The following is a 12,902-nucleotide window of genomic DNA, read 5'->3' on the forward strand; positions in this document are numbered from 1 at the left end:
ATGAATGGATGCTCATGCATAAGAATCCAATGAGCAATGAGTACTCTCATTTTAGCTTGATCATATTTTCCTCCAAAATCCATAAAAGGAAGTCCAGATAGACTCTGATCAACATTAGACCCCACTCCCACTGGTTGAAAGTTTAAGGTTTTTTGTTTTCTCATTGCCACTTTTCTACTAGTGCAACGTTTCAAATGTTGATTCATATGTGTGGTCACTCCACTACTAATAACACTCAAATTGATTTTACAATGAACACACTGAGCCTTTTTTGTACTATTAAGTGATACTTCTTTGAATTCCAACTACACATGAGACTTTTTTTGTCTTTTTGAAGTATGAGTAGAATCACCTTTATCCTCATTTATGGTAATTTCATTTGGGCCCACTTCTATGACAGAGGGTAGTGACTCTGGTGGAGTTGAGTCACTATTTATAGTCACACTAGAACTAGTGTTAATTATTGATGTCAATTGAGGAGGTGTTGACATTCTTACTTCTACAAAAAAACAAAATTACAAATTAAAAACATAAAGAAAAGAAAGTTATCCGAACAACAAAGATCCTACACATAATTTAAGATACTTGTTTATTCTTAGAGGAAGGTAAGTGACATTGTGACAATCGGGAACGACCCTTGTCTTTCAATGCAGCGGGGTCTCTTTGAACCAGTAGCCCTGCACACAATAGTTTCCAGTCCAATATACCGATCCTTTTTTTATATATAAATTTAAAAACTTCTAAGAGAAGGAAATAAGCACACCAATATTCTTTTCTAATATTCTGATGAAATTCAACCTCAATACCAAGAAATTAATGATAAAAAAAATCAACACTTACAGAACTCGAAAGTGTGTTTGCCGTTCAGGGATATCTCCAAAAGCCTTTTCAAGAATGAAGGAGCACTACTAAAACGAAGCGAGAGTTAGTAATTTTTTAGGTTTAGGTCGGCGACAAAAAAAAAAAATATATTAAATAAAAATCTTACCTCCCATCGGACCGTCGCTTTCGTCTCGTCAGCGAGGAAGAACTTCGGATGAAAAAAATGAAGAGGAAGGAAAAAAATCGATTGTAAAAAAGAGAGATAATTTACATCCGTCTATATCTAACGTATCAATTCAACGAAATATGAACATTTGACAAGGTTTAGGCATCATATATCATCCAATGAGTAAATTTAAGACATCAAAGGTTTACACACAAGATCTCAATTTCCAAAAGATAGAAAAGGAACTATCAAATCACTTTTCCTAATACATCAAGCCATATAACATTTTAGAACAGCAGCAGATATAAGTTCAATGAGAATTAAGAAAGAAGGACAAAAACTAACTTTTTTTATTCTTTTTTATAATAAAGAGAAGTTGGATGCAATTAAGAAAGCTCCTGATTCCATTAACTATAATAGAGTATTATTGAACAGAATATGTTATCAACACTCAGAATCATGAAATAAAATTCCATTACTAAAATATATCAAGTAACAATTTGAATACCATTGCTGTTTATTGTTGAAATGTATGATAAACGTACAATAAGAGGTCAGACACCAGAAAATAAGAAGGCAAAAAAGAAACAAGATCCCACAACATAAAAATATTTGAAAGTCTAGAATAATAACTTCATTTATGAAGAATAATAGAATTTGAGCAAAAAATCATTGACAACCAACTATTTTCCAAACATTGTAGCACTTGAGCTTAGTAAGTCATTCTGAGATATACAAAAACATAACAAATGACAAGGTGGGGGATTTTTCTCCCCCACCCTTCCTTTCCTTCTTGAATGTCAGTATGAAGTTTCCTGGCTCTCAGCCAGCTAGAATGCAATTGACGGCACACTCAAGAAAAAAAAAAAAAAACAAAATGAAAAAAAAAATTAAGAGAATAAAATAAGTCAACCTTATACAATTTGTATAAAATGATCTTCTTACCTTCTACCCTTAAATCAAGAACTCATCGTTTCAAAAAATCAAACAGTATCAACACTCAAAATGATGAAATAAAATTCATACCAGTTTTCTTCCAATGATTTCTTCCCGAGTGTACTTTGAACTGTCAACTGCAAATATCTGAAAAAAAAAATAGAGCGTAGAAAAAGAACATTTGCTTACAGAAATAAAAATCTTTCCTCCTTCCGTCGGACCATCGATTTCGTCTCGTCGGCGAGGAAAAACTTTGGATGAAGAAATCGAAGAGGAAGAAGAGAAAGAAATCGCAAAGGAAGAAGAGACAGAAATCGCAGAGGAAGAAATCGAGGAATCGAAGAGGGAGAGGGAGAACGAGGGATTTGAAGACCAAATCCCCCATTTCCCCTGAATACCTACCGACAGACAGCGATTTCCGCAAGAAATCATGCTGAAATGGCATGGAAATGGCAGAGTGAGGTATGGGTTTCGCAGGAGAAACGAAGAGAGGTTTCCCGATCCCCGAATCGCTCGTTATATTAACGAGTCGGCTCGCGAACCAACAAGCCGAATCGGGCTCTGCTCGAGCTCGACTCGTTAATGTAAACGAGCCCATCCCTGAGTTCGAGCTCGGCTCGAGCTCGAGATATAACGTTTCGAACCGAGCCGAAACCGAGCCGAACTCGAGCGGCTTGCGAGCCGGCTGGGTTGGAAGCCACCCTTAATTCCGACACGTTATCTGCCAAGTAAGATGCCATGCCATTATCTATTAACATTCTTTTTGCCATGTCATTTCGTGCCACGTAAGCCCTTATCGGTTCTTATTGTTTTCGTTCCATCTCTCCCCGCTCGATCTTTCTCCTCTCCTCTCCTCTCAACCCCTCTCCTCTCGCCCTCTCGTCGTGCCAGCTGCCGTCGCTCCCCACTGCTCCCCTGTTGCTACCACTCCCCACAAATGGGTGTTCTTATGTCCCCTTAACTGGGTTTGATTCCTATTTCGAAAGAGACGAGAATTGATTGCTCTGTCGGTTTGGGAGTGTGATGGTTTCTAAGTTGTCACAGGAGATGGGAGAAGGAAGCCATTCTACTCTGTCGCTGATCTTTTTTTTTTCTATTACTCTCACTAAACGGGATGTTGCATCGGAACTCGCAGAAAACTCTTCCTTTCCTCACTGCAGAGTAGACACCCTCTTATTTAATGGAGTCTTCAGCAGGTCAGTCACGAATCTGAATTCCTCGAAACCATTGTTAACTTTGGCTTCTTCCTATTCTTCAATTCTCCCCAACTGCCAATTTTCTCTGTTTTGAAAAAAGGGAAAAAACGGAGAAATATATTTTTTAATTAAAAAAAATCAGTTATTCAACTTTTTTTTTTTTCAAAAATTATTTGTTCTTTGAAGAATTATACATGAGTTTGTAGTCATTAGTCCCTTGAAGATATCGTATGACTTTCTTTGCAGCTTTTCAATGGTCCAAACCAGGGTTACTATGATATTTGCCCAACATTCCCAATGCATATGCTATGTCAGGTTTTGTGCAAACCTGAGCATATATTAAACTTTCAACTACATATGGAATATTTTTCATTTGTTCCCTCTCTAAATCATTTCATGAACTTTGTTCCAAACTTAATTTGTCACCTTTGACAATAGGTGCAACACCAGATGAGCAATTTTTCGTACGAAATCTCTTTTAATTTGTCACCTAATGTCCCTCGGGATCTGTCTCTATCAATCTTTATGCCTATGACATAAGAAGCTTCGCCCATATCCTTCACATCATATTTCATCGAGAAAAATCGTTTATCCTCATGAAATAATCCTAAATCACTTGAAACAAGTAGAATATTATCTACATATAGGACTAAGAAAATTATTTTGCTCCCACTTACCTTATGGTATATACATTGGTCCATTATATTCTCCAAACTACCAAATAAAGAAATAACATCATGAAATTTTAAATACCACTGACAAGAGGCTTGTTTCAGTCTATATATTGATTTCTTAATTCTACAAACCAAGTGATCATTCCCCTCTGAAATAAAACCTTCATGTTGTTTCATGTAAAACTCTTCTTCTAGGTTTCCATTGAGGAAAACCGTTTTGACATCCATTTTATATACCTCCATATCAAAATGAGTTACTAATGCCATGATTATTTGAATGAATCCTTCTTTGAAATAGGAGAGAAGATATCATGATAATCAATTCTTTCTTATTGAGTAAATCATTTGCCTTATATCTTTTAATATTGCCTAAATAATTTCTTTTGGTATTAAAAACCTACTTACAGCCAATGGTCTTCCCCCTTTTAGGCAATTCAAGAAAACCTAAGACTTGGTTTTTAGCCATTGAATCCAACTCTTACTTCATGGCATCATTCCATAATGTGGATTTATGTCCACTCATAGCTTGAACACCAATGTCCATGTCAGATTTTTTAAGTTACACTTCACACTCTAAAGAAATTGCAATTTCCTAACTCTTGAAGATCTTCTTAATGCTACTTCAACACTTTCAGGTTGAGAATGTTGAGTAACTAGATCTATAAGAATATCTTCATGATGAGACCATTCTTCAACTATTGGTTGTTCTTGAGTAATCAATCTTGATAATCCTAAATGACAACCAATCTATGTGAAGTTGTAGGAGCGGGTTGAAAACTCGTATGTTCCTCAAAAACTAAGTTTCGAGATTGGATATTTCCACTAATTTCATTATTTTTAAGGAATCTTGCATTCTTAGATTCGACAATTCTTGTTGAACGAAATGGACAATAAAATTTGTATCCTAGTTGTTTCTTCCAACACGGTTTATCAACAACTCCCAATAATAGAAGGGAGCATCATCAACATGTATCAGATTTTGTTTGTTCATTACCTCCATATCAGACGATATACCTAACCGATACATTTTGGATTTTGAAATATATGATAAGCCCATCACGCTCCTAATTGCTTATAGCACCACCATGAGTGCTGGGCCACATGGATAACCAATAGTATTCTTTAAAAATGAATACCATAGCAGGGAATGACCTAATTGAATACCGTTAAAGTGCACAATTGAGAAGAAAAGAAGAAAAGAAAGAGAAAAAATAGAGAGAATAAGAGAAAGAGAAAAAATAGAGAGAATAAGAGAAAGAGAAGCAACCAAGAAAGAGTGGTATGAGTTGAGGCTAAAAAAAGATCGGACCCTTCTCTTTTTATCAAGGGAATTTTAATATATTACATATTTTTTTAAATAATAACACAAATAACCAACTTTTGAACTTAGTTGCACAAACACTTAACTTTTACCAGTCATTTGCACATGTGTACAACACAAGTGACACATAAGCTTTGATTGCTTACGTGGTGCCACTTCATCACACCACATCAGCACCCGAATAGTCTTATGCCATGTCACCCCACCACGTCATCGGTGAGCCACATCAGTTTGTCTTTTTTCTCCTATTTTCTTTTCATGATTGATTTAGGTTATTTTGTAAATAATTTTTTTAAAAATATTAATTTTTGGTTTTAAAAAAATCTAACACATTTCATTTCATTACCTCCACTTTAATATAATAAAACATAAAAAATTGGATTATTAATTATTTAGGAATTATTTTTTAATATAATTAACACTTTCTTTTACTTAATACCTTAATGTAATTATTTTAATTTAAGATATTATTTAATTTAATACAATAATTAGTAAACAATAATTTTGTTTTAAAATTCTTATTTGGTGGTATAAATATTCTACCAACTTTTTTAAAATAACAAAACATCAAATTCGTATATTAATTAATTAAAAAAATATTCTAACATATCTAATAGCTTTTATTATCACTTTAAAATATTTTTAATTGAAAAAATTATTTGAGAGTTTAAAAATCTTATTTATCGGTACACGTTTTATAACCTTTTATTAAAAAATATTTAAAAATAACATATTTTTAAAATTTTATTTTAATCTTTATTTGTTTAAATATTTGGTTTTTTTTAAACATATATATATATATATATGTATTATTTTTAAATTTTTTATATTATTTTAAAATGTTTATATAATTTTTTTAAAAATATTTTTTTAAATTATTTATTATTTTTTAAATTTTATTATTTTAAACTTATTTTTTAAAATTTTTTTATTATTTTAAACTAATTTATTTTTTAAAATTTTATTATTTTAAACTTATTTATCGTTTTTTAAAACTTATTTAAAAATTTTTAAAAATTATATTTAATGACATGTCAGCTTACGTGGCAAATGACATGATAAAATAATGTCGTGGCAGACGGCGTGTCGATCTATGTTTACTACACAGATGACGTGACAACACATAAGCAGTCAAAGCTTATGTGTCACTTTTGACTGCACACATAGGCATTTGATCGGTCAAAGTTGGGTAGTTTTAGAAATATTTTCATGACGTCAGTATTTTTAAAAATATTTTATTTTAAATGGGTATTGACTGCTTTTGTGTGGCTTTTGACTGCAGACATAGGCATTTGATCGATCAAAGTTGGGTAGTTTTAGAAATATTTTCATGACGTCGGTATTTTTAAAAATATTTTATTTTAAATGGGTATTTAAGTGAAATACTTTAAAAATATTAATTTATTGATAATCTATAATTTATTATTTTCTTAATATTTATTATTCACTTTTACTTTCACTCTTTCTTTTCCTTTCACTCCCCCCCCTTTATACAAAATAAAAAGGAAAAATCCATTTTAACTTTCTCTTTCACGTTCGACAAGGGCATGCCTTTAATCTTTTGTCGCGGCCTGGACAGTGACTCGTTAACTTCTTTGACGTGCGCGCCAAACCCACTCGTCAACCGTTGCTAACTTCTTTACGGCTAGAAGTCGGTCTTCGTTGGGACCGTCGCTTGGAGAAGAGCAGAGTTCTCCAAGGAAAAAGATTGAAGGAGCATCTAAGCAGGTCAGTTTTGATTTTTTCGATAGCCGTGAACCTGCCGGCTCAATGAATTACCATTCCATTTCTCTCTTCTCAGCTGGGATGATATATGTTGTTATTCCATTTCACAAATCTTCCGAGTCTTCTGGCGAATGGTATACGGGTCCAAATGGGATAGACAAAGAAAAGGAACTTTCCGATTAATAGAAGCTTATTTGGACTCGGGAGCAGCCTCGGACTGTATCAAACGCGGGATTGAATTCCACGACGACATGCAGTCATGCAGATAACGAAGGCACTGAGTGCAGATACTCGAAAGGTCAAAACCAATGCAAGACTAATTTGACTTGTCTCGGCTGCTTTTCCGTTGAGAACAGGAAAAGGCGATACAAAAGATTGGATGCTTTCATCTGTACATTTTATTCTGAAACCCAGAACTATGGAGATGCCTTTCATGGCCATTATTTTGTTTCATTTCCGTTGGACAGTGGTTATAAAATACTGCCAATCAGCCAGTGTTCAAAAACTTATAGTAGATATGTTTATGGTCAGCTCAAGGGACCAAACAATGATGGGAGTCATAGATATCAATGTTTAGCTGAAAAATGAATCCATTAATGATCTAAATGCAAGCTCTATGAAAAACTTGTGGTCTTCAATTTTCCTTTTCTGATCTGGCTTCTTCCAGATTCATAAAGTTATGATTGAACAAGCTTCCACCAAGGCTTGGGAGTTGGGACAGACAAGCACTTCGATGGGGTTGACTAAACATTCCGTAGAATCTGACTCAAGTACAACAATATAATTTTACAGAAACTAATCTTTTATTATCACCAGTTGACGAAAACTCGTAAAGGAAGTAGAAACCCGAAGCAAAAGCAAAGACATCAACAAACTAAAAAGCACTCTGAAGCCACGCCTTTCTCTCACTATTGTCATTATTTTGATCACTCATCTTGGTAGTGGGCAATAGATGGAATTGGAAGAGCTCCGTGCGACGAATTCATCAGTCACCATACCTGAGCTCCTGTCTTTGCATATCACCAATTCCAAGCAGTCTTTCAGTTCAGCCACTACACTGCTTATGGAAGGCCTTTGTACAGATTTTGGTTGCGTGCATGAAATAGATATGTCCAGAGCCTTCCAAGCAGAGGTAATGTCGTACTCTGCTTGCAATTTTGGGTCCATGATATTCCTAACGTCCCCTCCTGAAATCAAGCAAGACACCCATTCTACAAGACCGATCTTCTGAGAGTCCCAGATTTGGATAATAGCGGGTCTCCCTGTGATGAGCTCTAGTAAAACGACCCCGAAACTATAAACATCACTTTTCTCGTTCAGGTTGTGGGAACTGAAGTACCTGAATGTGATGAATATCAAAGGGAGCTAAATTGTGAGGTTGTGATCTTAGAGAAGAAAAAATAGCAGAATGAAAGAATACATCAGAAGAGAAAAGAAAAACAGAGAAGTGGGCGCGGGCGCAAAATTAGATTTAAGTTATCGTGTTTAGGGAAGCATTTCCATTTGTTTGGTTAAATTCAAGGGGGACTTACTCTGGATCAAGATATCCATGGGTGCCCTTCACTTGGGTTGACATATGGGTGTAGTATTCATCGGTGAAAACCTTGCAAATTCCAAAATCTGCCAGTTTGGCCTCTAAGTTTTCATTCAGAAGGATGTTTGCGGCTTTCACGTCCCTATGAATAATTGGTGGCTTGCAGCCCACATGTAAATACTCCAATCCTACAATCCAACGATCAATGAAATATAAAACTAAATAACAATGGAAGTAAAGGAGCTTATTATCTTTAACGAACTAAATTTGTTCGTGTCATTACTTCTTCAATTGCAATGGGAGTAGTAATTCCGCAGCACTCAAGTTTAAAACCAGAGAAGTAAGATTTATTCGAACTGTTTTGCTTTGAAGTGTATGGATTCTCGCACAGATCAGAGCATTCACTAACCTTGTGAAACATCTAGTCCAATGCGTAGACGCTGATCCCAACTCAGAGTTTCCATGTCATCTTGAGCTGTTGGGAATGAGAATAATCAATTTCTTTCTTTCTTTACTAATTAGACGATTCGTGTTAAGGAGCTTTTGAACCATGTACCTGATAAAAGCTTTCCAAGATTTCCTTTGGCCATGTACTCCAAGATTAGGGCTTTCTTGTCGCCATCTGCACAGTAGCCGATGAAGCGAACTAGATGCCTATGGTGAAGCGTCATCAAGAGCTGCGCCTGTGAGCCAAATCCCACCACACCCAACATGAGCTCACTCATACCAGAGGTATTTACGAGCATCAAGTATTGAATAAATAATTGATTGTCCCCATACCTCTGTTTGGAATTCAACAGAAGCCTGGGCGTGTTGAGAGAGCATCTTAACGGCAACCTCATTACCATCCTTCATTTGACCATGATAGACTGTTCCAAAGGCTCCTTTGCCGATCACCCTCTGGAAATTGTTGGTCACAGTCACAATTTCATCATATGAGAATCGTCGAGTGTCTAAATTAAAGGAACCTTCTCTTTTTATATACTGGGGATTTGGTCTTGCAGCTGATGAGGTCCAAACAGACAGTTGATTAGTAACCAGCAACTTGAAATGATCGGCTATGGAAAATATTTAAGCTAAATTGTGTGTTTAAAGCTCACCTCTGGGTCTTCTACATTTAAACCAAATCAACACCGCAATTCCAATAGCAACCGTAGTGATCGCAACTGCAACTACTACTGGGACGACAACACTTGGGCTCTTTTTGCATGATTTTAGAGCACAGGGATCAGTTGCGTTGCATGAAGGGGAATTACAAAGATTTGGATCAACACTAGCAGAAGGAGGTTCAACGCTATGTATTAGCATAATTGAATTGTTCATGCATTGAATCATTAGGTTTATCTCATTCATGCAATGAACTCTGGCTAAGGTGCTTATCCCAACCTTAATGTGAGCGATTCTGTTCTGGATTTGTCAACCAAAGATATGGGAACTGATCCACTGAGCTGGTTGTGAGATAAATTCCTGCATGCATGCAGAATCTCATATCATATCTCTGCCTTTCCACACAGTAGACACGGTGAAGGACAAGTCTTTTTCCTGAAAGTTTTTCAACTTACAAGTACGAGAGATATATCAATGCTGCAAGAAACTGAGGCACCGTTCCCGTCAAGTTGTTTTGTGATAAATCCCTGAACATCCGTAATTATTAGCTGAAAACTTCAATAAAATGATAAATTAATCTAGTTCAGATCTGGCATAAAAAATGGTATTTTACAAGTGTTCAAGGGAAGTTAACGTTGCAAGGAACGGGGGTATCGGTCCTTCGATTTTGTTTTTTGATAAATCCCTGAAGAAAAAAAAAGAATTGCCCCAGTTAATAGCTACATTCATATTAGTCAAAATGTGAGATTGAACGTTAAAAAGGAACCAAATAGACCCAGTGACATTGTTTATATGGATTCTGTGTTCACTTACAAAGATTGAATCAGCTTGAGGTTCCCAATGGACGCATCTATCTTCCCACTCAATCCAGATGAAGATAGGTTCCTGGTAGTGAGGTAGCAAATCCTGTGAGCTAGATGCTCGATTCATACAAATTAGATAGTTTGATAGAATTTACTTACAGAGAAATAATTCTTGGTGGGTTGTCATCGTCATAGCTGCAAGTCAAGCCATCCCACATGTACTTGTTCGGCAAGCATGGATCGGCCATCCAATTTTTCTCCACTCCGTATATGTCTTTGATGCTCGTGATAGCATAAACTTCAGAGATTCCACAAATGAATCAAATCAAAACGGATTCTGAGGCATTTTGAGAAACTAGAAAAGTTTTCTTGAAAAGTCGAGAATATGAGGCATTTTGGAAGACAACAAACCATCTTTTTCGTCGGTTGCAGTTTCGTTGAGGGTAAGAACAATATAGATCTCAAAGGCATTTAGGATTGGGGGGAGGACTGATTTTTCCGTCTTCGAAAAAGAAATCGAGTAGTCGCGAACACCAGTCATTGGCGAGGTGGTGTATACTGTCGAGGCAACTAAGTACTTCGGTTCGTGTGCAAAGCATGAATCCCCATTGTTACAGCAATAGAATTCCCTTAAACTAGTGCTTCCATTTGATTTCTGGAAATCAGCAAAATGCCTGAAAATATGGAATTCTGTGTTGGGATCGTTCGCCGTCCAGTTGAAGTAGAGTGACCCGTTGGCATTCATAGGCGTGGCCGCAGTTCTCATTACTGCCGATGGCGGTTCGAAACCCAAGTACAAGTTCTCTACAGTGAGAGAAGTGCTAATGGATGCCCAAGAAGGATCCGTATAAGGCAGCCAGAACCGATCGTAATCATCGTCAGGATACCTAATGGACGAATGCAAAATTACGAAAAACGTTTCTGTTTATTAAAGATTACATTTAATAAGATCTAAGAAGAAGTCATCGAAGCTTAATTTTGATATGGCTAAGAGTACAAGTCCAGTGTGGTTAGCAGGGCATTCTAAATGGAATTTGACATGATTCTCTTCTCTTACCTGATTATCTGCTCAGAAGTTGAGCCGGCATCATAGATCGATTCAGCAAGAAGAGACTGATTATAAGAGGCCGCCTTGTACATTGAATCTTTGAGAAGCCTCGCCTCCACAGCCGATATGAAAGGCTCTCCGCTGCCCGTGTTCACCAGACAGACAGGTATAAAATCCATAGTTGCTACCAACACAATCTCCTTCCAACTTGGAAGCGATGCATTCGCTAAGCTTACTCGAGTCCACAGGTTGATTCCCACATAGAGATCAAACTCTGGTGCTATTTGTTTATCGTAATCCACATACATGAAAGAAGCTCTCACGAAGTACTTGCTACCCTTCAGGACTGGTCTTACCGTGTAACAGTTTCGTTCACCGTCTGGGAAGCTTCTCATGCTTCTGTACTGTCGTTTAAGGGAAGAGGCGACAAGATTCGAAGATGGGAACTCCCTGTTTTCTCCGGACCGTACGAAACCAGCGTCGGAAGTGTAAAAGATCCCCGTCTCACTGTCGGTATAGTTGAAGCCTTCCGGTATGCCGCAGTCGATGCTGATGAATCCTGCATATGTGTAAGTTTGACCTCAGATGAAGCATCTTGGATTCTTATTACTTGTCTTGTTTGTCTATGATGGATTAAGGTTCTGGACGATCAAACTAACCTGGTTGCGCCACAACAACAGCTGCAAATATTGCGAAGAGGAAGAAGAGATGCTCCGCCATCGCCATCTATTTTACTTTCTTGCAGAGGATCCAGGGACAGAAGTAAATCTTTGGGCGTCTTCACCGGCCGCAGGTAGGATAAGGTCATGAGAATGCATGTACTGATTTACATTTGGGACATTTATACAAATACCGGAATTTAAAGTTTGAAATCCATGTGGCCCAGACAACTGGCCACATCAGACGAAGACGAAGACGAAAGACGAAAGACGAAAGACATTTACAAAAATACCGGATTTCAAAGTTTGAAATCATGGCTCGGTTAACTTGCCACATCAGACGAAGACGAAGACGAAAGGCGAAAGACATTTACAAAAATACCGGATTTCAAAGTTTGAAATCATGGCTCGGTCAACATGCCACATCAGACGATGACGAAGACGAAGACGAAGACGAAGACGAAGAACGAAGACGAAGACGAAGAACGAAGACGAAGAGGAAAGACGAAAGAGTTCGCCGGAAGGATAAATCAAAGCGCCGGAAGGATGATCATACCTGTAGAGGTCACCGGCTCTGTAAAATCGCGCCGGAAGTAGAAATCGTGGTGGAGCTCCGTAAATTTGCCGGACGGGGCCAATCTTTGAGGAGGCCTGGTCGAACTGGAAGGGAAAAGGGAACCAGGAACGCTGGTAGTCGAGCTGTTAGAGGAAAGAGGGAAGAGGAAAGGAGGAAGGTCTAATTTTGTGAATCTCCCTTTACATTTTACTTGAAAGGATCAGTGAGATGTATATTCCACTCTCGATTTTTCTGCTGAATTAATTTGTTGAGTGAGTCGACAGGGCATGACAATGAACAAGTTTGTGAGACAACCGTTGCGACATCGTTTTCTCTATAAGCACCTTAACAGATC

At 37.1% G+C, this 12,902-nt stretch overlaps 2 protein-coding genes across 2 annotated transcripts; both read right to left on the reverse strand.

Annotated features, from left to right (window-relative positions):
• Positions 1 to 7,665: 7,665 nt before the first annotated feature.
• On the reverse strand, positions 7,666 to 11,093 carry LOC137950901 (probable LRR receptor-like serine/threonine-protein kinase At4g29180). Its single transcript, XM_068797563.1, has 12 exons — positions 10,696 to 11,093; positions 10,444 to 10,582; positions 10,295 to 10,366; positions 10,095 to 10,166; positions 9,937 to 10,008; positions 9,761 to 9,841; positions 9,475 to 9,647; positions 9,155 to 9,378; positions 8,931 to 9,057; positions 8,784 to 8,849; positions 8,373 to 8,562; positions 7,666 to 8,179 (listed from the first exon to the last, which is right to left on the reverse strand). Exons 1-12 carry the CDS (start codon positions 11,048 to 11,050, stop codon positions 7,771 to 7,773), a joined length of 1,980 nt encoding a protein of 659 aa, XP_068653664.1. The 5' UTR covers positions 11,051 to 11,093; the 3' UTR covers positions 7,666 to 7,770.
• Positions 11,050 to 12,110, reverse strand: LOC137950302 (putative leucine-rich repeat receptor-like serine/threonine-protein kinase At2g19230). Its single transcript, XM_068796695.1, has 4 exons — positions 11,992 to 12,110; positions 11,342 to 11,891; positions 11,139 to 11,171; positions 11,050 to 11,086 (listed from the first exon to the last, which is right to left on the reverse strand). Exons 1-4 carry the CDS (start codon positions 12,056 to 12,058, stop codon positions 11,050 to 11,052), a joined length of 687 nt encoding a protein of 228 aa, XP_068652796.1. The 5' UTR covers positions 12,059 to 12,110.
• Between the last annotated feature and the right edge of the window lie 792 nt (positions 12,111 to 12,902).

This window comes from Aristolochia californica, unplaced genomic scaffold, assembly GCF_029961685.1.
Source record: "Aristolochia californica isolate CCGP_79_NKW_82.1479 unplaced genomic scaffold, dmAriCali1.0.hap1 SCAF_14, whole genome shotgun sequence".
NCBI lineage: Eukaryota > Viridiplantae > Streptophyta > Magnoliopsida > Piperales > Aristolochiaceae > Aristolochia > Aristolochia californica.

What these genes read in the sequence shown, in the direction of transcription:
- LOC137950302 (XM_068796695.1), bottom strand. Translation starts at nt 12,058, where the DNA reads ATGGCGATGGCGGAGCATCTCTTCTTCCTCTTCGCAATATTTGCAGCT. An exon ending in ACTTCTGAGCAGATAATCAG is followed by an intron (nt 11,172 to 11,341) that starts GTAAGAGAAGAG and finishes TTCGTCCATTAG; the next exon opens with GTATCCTGACGATGATTACG. An exon ending in GATTACGATCGGTTCTGGCT is followed by an intron (nt 11,087 to 11,138) that starts GCCTTATACGGA and finishes CTCACTGTAGAG; the next exon opens with AACTTGTACTTGGGTTTCGA.
- LOC137950901 (XM_068797563.1), bottom strand. Translation starts at nt 11,050, where the DNA reads ATGAGAACTGCGGCCACGCCTATGAATGCCAACGGGTCACTCTACTTC. An exon ending in TGCAACCGACGAAAAAGATG is followed by an intron (nt 10,583 to 10,695) that starts GTTTGTTGTCTT and finishes GAATCTCTGAAG; the next exon opens with TTTATGCTATCACGAGCATC. An exon ending in CATGGATATCTTGATCCAGA is followed by an intron (nt 8,180 to 8,372) that starts GTAAGTCCCCCT and finishes CATCACATTCAG; the next exon opens with GTACTTCAGTTCCCACAACC.